This window comes from Nicotiana tomentosiformis, chromosome 7 (genome assembly GCF_000390325.3).
Source record: "Nicotiana tomentosiformis chromosome 7, ASM39032v3, whole genome shotgun sequence".
NCBI classification, from domain to species: Eukaryota; Viridiplantae; Streptophyta; class Magnoliopsida; order Solanales; family Solanaceae; genus Nicotiana; species Nicotiana tomentosiformis.
This window is the reverse complement of record NC_090818.1, coordinates 31,566,326-31,570,582: the sequence shown is the minus strand read 5'-3', so window position 1 is coordinate 31,570,582 and position 4,257 is coordinate 31,566,326. Positions and strand designations below refer to the sequence as shown.

The 4,257-nt window shown below is 32.9% G+C and overlaps 1 protein-coding gene across 1 annotated transcript; it reads right to left on the bottom strand.

The window, feature by feature from the left end:
* Positions 1-623: 623 nt before the first annotated feature.
* Positions 624-3,787, bottom strand: LOC104098396 (glycerol-3-phosphate acyltransferase 1-like). Its single transcript, XM_009605113.4, has 3 exons — positions 2,967-3,787; positions 1,925-2,402; positions 624-1,241 (listed from the first exon to the last, which is right to left on the bottom strand). The coding sequence occupies exons 1-3, from the start codon at positions 3,714-3,716 to the stop codon at positions 826-828; spliced, it is 1,644 nt and encodes a 547-aa protein (XP_009603408.1). The 5' UTR covers positions 3,717-3,787; the 3' UTR covers positions 624-825.
* Between the last annotated feature and the right edge of the window lie 470 nt (positions 3,788-4,257).

Genomic DNA, 4,257 nt, shown 5'->3' with positions numbered 1-4,257 from the left:
CAAAGTGAAAATTCGAGTTGCGGGAGAATTGCATGAACTTTATCCTAATCGAAAATGTAATTGTGGGAGAAGTATGTTCTAAGGAGTCCCAATTGAAGGTCTGATTATATTAAAACTGAGTGACCTATTACTACATTTCAAGTCTTCCCGGTTCTCCAAATTCTCGAAAGAAAAGTTCAATATACTCCATAAGAGTAGTGGAGAACCACTCATCGACGCTAGATTGAACTTCATATTTTAGACTTTAAAGTTAATTATAAATTTGTCAATATTAATGTGATTAAAATAGCACATCTATTAAAATTACAAAAGATACATCCATGACATTAGTTACATAACATTGATATAAATTAAAGGAACTATATCTAATTTTTCCTATTTTTGTTAATATTATATACACGTATAAATTTATTGTTTTGACATATAAATTTTTAATGATTTACGCAAAATGTCACGTGCAATGCACGTAAACATAAACTAGTATATATAAAATGGTATATTCAAGAAGGAATACACGTCGCTCAGTATTGAGAAACGATTGGATATTTATTAAAATTCATATTCAAATAAAAAGATATGATTTTTCACCCATAATATCTGTATTGGTTTCACATGAATCAATGCCGTGAAAGATACATCTACATATCTGGAGAAATCCAAAAGAGAGATCTAGCAACAGTAAATAAATAAATAAAAGAGAAGGGGAAGTGTAAAAAAATTACATACCACTGTTGCGTAATAAACATATACTCATATTTATATCTGCACTGCTAAGATGAAAATAGCAAAGGAGGGTAAAATAAAAAAAAGCTATGTCCTATAGTATTAATTACTAGGATTTACTACTATTCTTGAATCCTGATTATCAACCACCCCTTCATTCCCAGCTAGCATTAAATACTTGTCCTTTCTTGTAAGATTAGTGCACTCAAATCCCAATGCAGTAGCTAGTTGTCTCTGTATGTAATTAGCCACCTCATAGCTAGATTTTCCACCAGCACAAGTCAACTCTTTGGGCACTTTCCCAAGAATCTCAACAGTGTAAGAAGGTCTTGGATTCATCAAAAAGAAAATAGGGTCCAAACATTTGAGTCCACTAGCAGTAGTCCCATAAAACATGCTCACATTTGTGTTCATAGCCACAGGTACAATCTCATCAGCTAATTCTGCAAACAAAGAGCTGAACCTTAAAAGATATGGTTCCCTGCATGTGGTTCCTTCTGGACAAACAACTAAGTCACCTGTACGATAATAATACAAATAACAGAGAGTAAGAAAAATTACTTTTAAGACGTGACGACGACTTTCCTTAAAGAGATAATTGTCCATGTACAAAAAAATACAAACAAGTCTTTTCAAGATACAACAAACTACTATGTATACTGCAAATTGACTTAGTCGCTTCTAATAGAAGCCTGAATATATATACTTGGAAGAAGGTTATTCATAATATTTGTCCTATTTCTTGACCAAACATGTCCCTTCAAGTTTTAAAACAGACAATAAATATCAAGTTTGTTTTAACCAAAACAAAAGGCCTTCTAACTCATTTTTGTTTTTCAATGTGGAAAATTTATGTACATATTTTCTAAAGTTGGTATTAATTTTTGGCATCCATGCTCCAAGAAGGTTGAATGGTGAAGGTTGAGTTATTTAACAAAGGAACTAAAGAAGAGAGATCAATTTCACTTAATCCATTTTTTTTTCTTTTTTTAGTAGTGCACCCATGTACTAGAAATTCTAGATCCGTCTTTGCTTATAAGGTATAAGAAACTCTTAATGGTACGAGGTCTTTTAGAAAAGCTACACGTGTTTGCCCAAAACGGACAATATCACACCATATTAAGAGTATTTTTGGGTTGTTTTAGCCCAACATAACTCATACTCCGTATATAATAAAAACTATGGAACATTAGTACATTACCTTCACTGAGCAATCTCTGCATGGCCTCAGCGTCTTTCGTTCTTGATCTTGTCAATCTCACAGTTTTTATAGGAGCAAGAATCTCAGACATTTTGCTTAAGCTATAGGTCACTGCAGTCAAAGGCTTTCCCAAAGATGTACTAAGGAAAACAGGGTCCAAAAGTGTTCTATGAGTGCAAACATAGAGTACTCCTTTGCCATTTTCTGATCTTGGAGGATCAGTACCCTTTAACCTTAGCTTCACACCACTTAAAGTGCCCAAGAAAATGGCTATCTTGTAAGGCAAACATATGCCAATAAAGAGTCTGAATATTGCTAATAGTATTCCAATTGGAAGCCAAATGAACATGGCTAATGTTGCAAGAGGTGTAGGTAGAAAAGCTAGCCTTCCATCATGAAATACTAGTGGTTTTGGATATTTCTCCCTTGCCAATATTGAACTACTTTTTTCGTCCTCCTTGTTTACCACGTAAGCTTCCTGTTCAATAGAAAGATGTATTTTAGACATAATAAAAATGAAAAAAAATGTTTGTATAAAGTAGAGCACAATGAGTAATAAAATGTTGTTGACTTATGAGTATCACCATTTTTCGCTTAATGAATATACTAAAAGTAGACAGTTATCTGCCTTGAAACTTTAAAATCATTACAGTACTAGTGCTTAAATATACTTGAAGAATAGTGGGCCAAATTAAAGCGGTTGAAGATTAAACAGCAGTATCAGAATTTTCTGGTGTCAATATTTTAAAAAAGTTAAAAATAAATAAATTACTATAACGATGCGGTATTATTTTTTATATTTTATCCAATATTTTAATTTTATTTATTATTTATACATATAAATTATAATTCAACGAGGTGGTGTCACGTGACACCGCTTCAAATAATGTATCTACGCTCCTGTGCACAATGTATTTCGCGTTCACACAAGATTCGAGGAAGGACTGCACCCAGGGTATTTATGATTTCTTAAATACCTAGAAATGAAACAACTGATAAATAAAATATGAGGTTGATGGAAAAATTGATATTACTAGCATACCTTGCAAAGGGAGATAAATAGATGATCAAGAAGACTTGAATTTCCAATGCCAATATCTGGTTTCTTTTCTCCAAGGAATTCCTTAATTGCTTTATGTTTTACAAGTATCCCAGAACTTGATACTAATCCAGTAAAATAGCTCCCAACAGCATGCAACTCAGTTCCTTTAACACTATCAACACTCAAATACTCCTTAAGAAAACCTTCCACCATAAGTCTAGGCACACTTGTGAAAACCACCCTACACCCTGCTGATTTTAACACCTCATAAACATGAACATTTAAATTTTCAAGATAAAACTTAGGCAAAACAGCTCTTCCAACACTGTCCATGTCCTTTAATCTTAGCCCACAGAATGTAATAAAGATCATAACTCTTAGTTTAAGTTCATAATCAAGAACCAATAAAAGGGGACTTGATAGAAGTAAGAAAAAGGCTCTGAAAATGCTACCACCTTCAAAAGCAACTAACATGAAATATGGGAAGAAAGATTCAGATCTAAGAAGTGTGCCCTGAATGTCACATGCAACTGTTTCTGATTTTCTTCCATGTAAATTACACTTGTTTAAACTAGGGTACAAAGGTATTTGATGAGATGATCTAAAAGAGGAGTTTCTGAAAAAGAAACCAGAGTTTTTAACTTTCATTGCAGCTCTGTAACATGAGTTTGCTAGAAGTTTGTACACTAGCCATTCTGCTAGCCTTAGTAGTACCATTGGAAAAACCATATTTTTCACTGGTAATGTCATTGAAGATGAAAAATATTGGAGAAAAAAGAGTGGGAAAGAGAGGAAATTAAGTTGGAAGGGATGAAGAAAATAGGAACAGGTGTAGAGGGAATTTTATAGGACAAAATTAAGGGGGTGAAATGGAACGTTGACTCTTTGCATTTGGTTAGCCACGCCGCTAGCATTAATTGCCGCCCAAAACCTTTGTTTCTTTCTTCTTTCGTTTTGTTACTTTTATTTTTATAATTCCTGACATTTTTTCTTAAGAAAACTCAAAATAATTACCTTTCTACCTAGGTGATCTAAGTTTTTCTTTCCTTGGTTAGCAACATTTGGTAGGTTAGAGTGTTGGTGACCGCCTACGTACCTAGTTTCTGTTTTTCTTTGAAAATTTTGTCTAACGCTTTTTTAGCTTCTTTTTGAAAAATCATCACTTCTTAGTTCTCGCTTTTCCGTCACTGTAAAAATTTATTTACATTGGATACTTATACTAACTTATAATAATATCATGATTACTGATAAAATTAAGATGCAAATATGTGTATAAACTATAGTAAGTTTT

Bases quoted from the DNA above. Each gene is read 5' to 3' on its own strand.
- LOC104098396 (XM_009605113.4), bottom strand. From the start codon at position 3,716: ATGACATTACCAGTGAAAAATATGGTTTTTCCAATGGTACTACTAAGG. The intron at 2,403-2,966 runs GTATGCTAGTAA...TCTATTGAACAG, and splicing joins TATTTATCTCCCTTTGCAAG to GAAGCTTACGTGGTAAACAA. The intron at 1,242-1,924 runs GTAATGTACTAA...ATTATCGTACAG, and splicing joins GCAGAGATTGCTCAGTGAAG to GTGACTTAGTTGTTTGTCCA.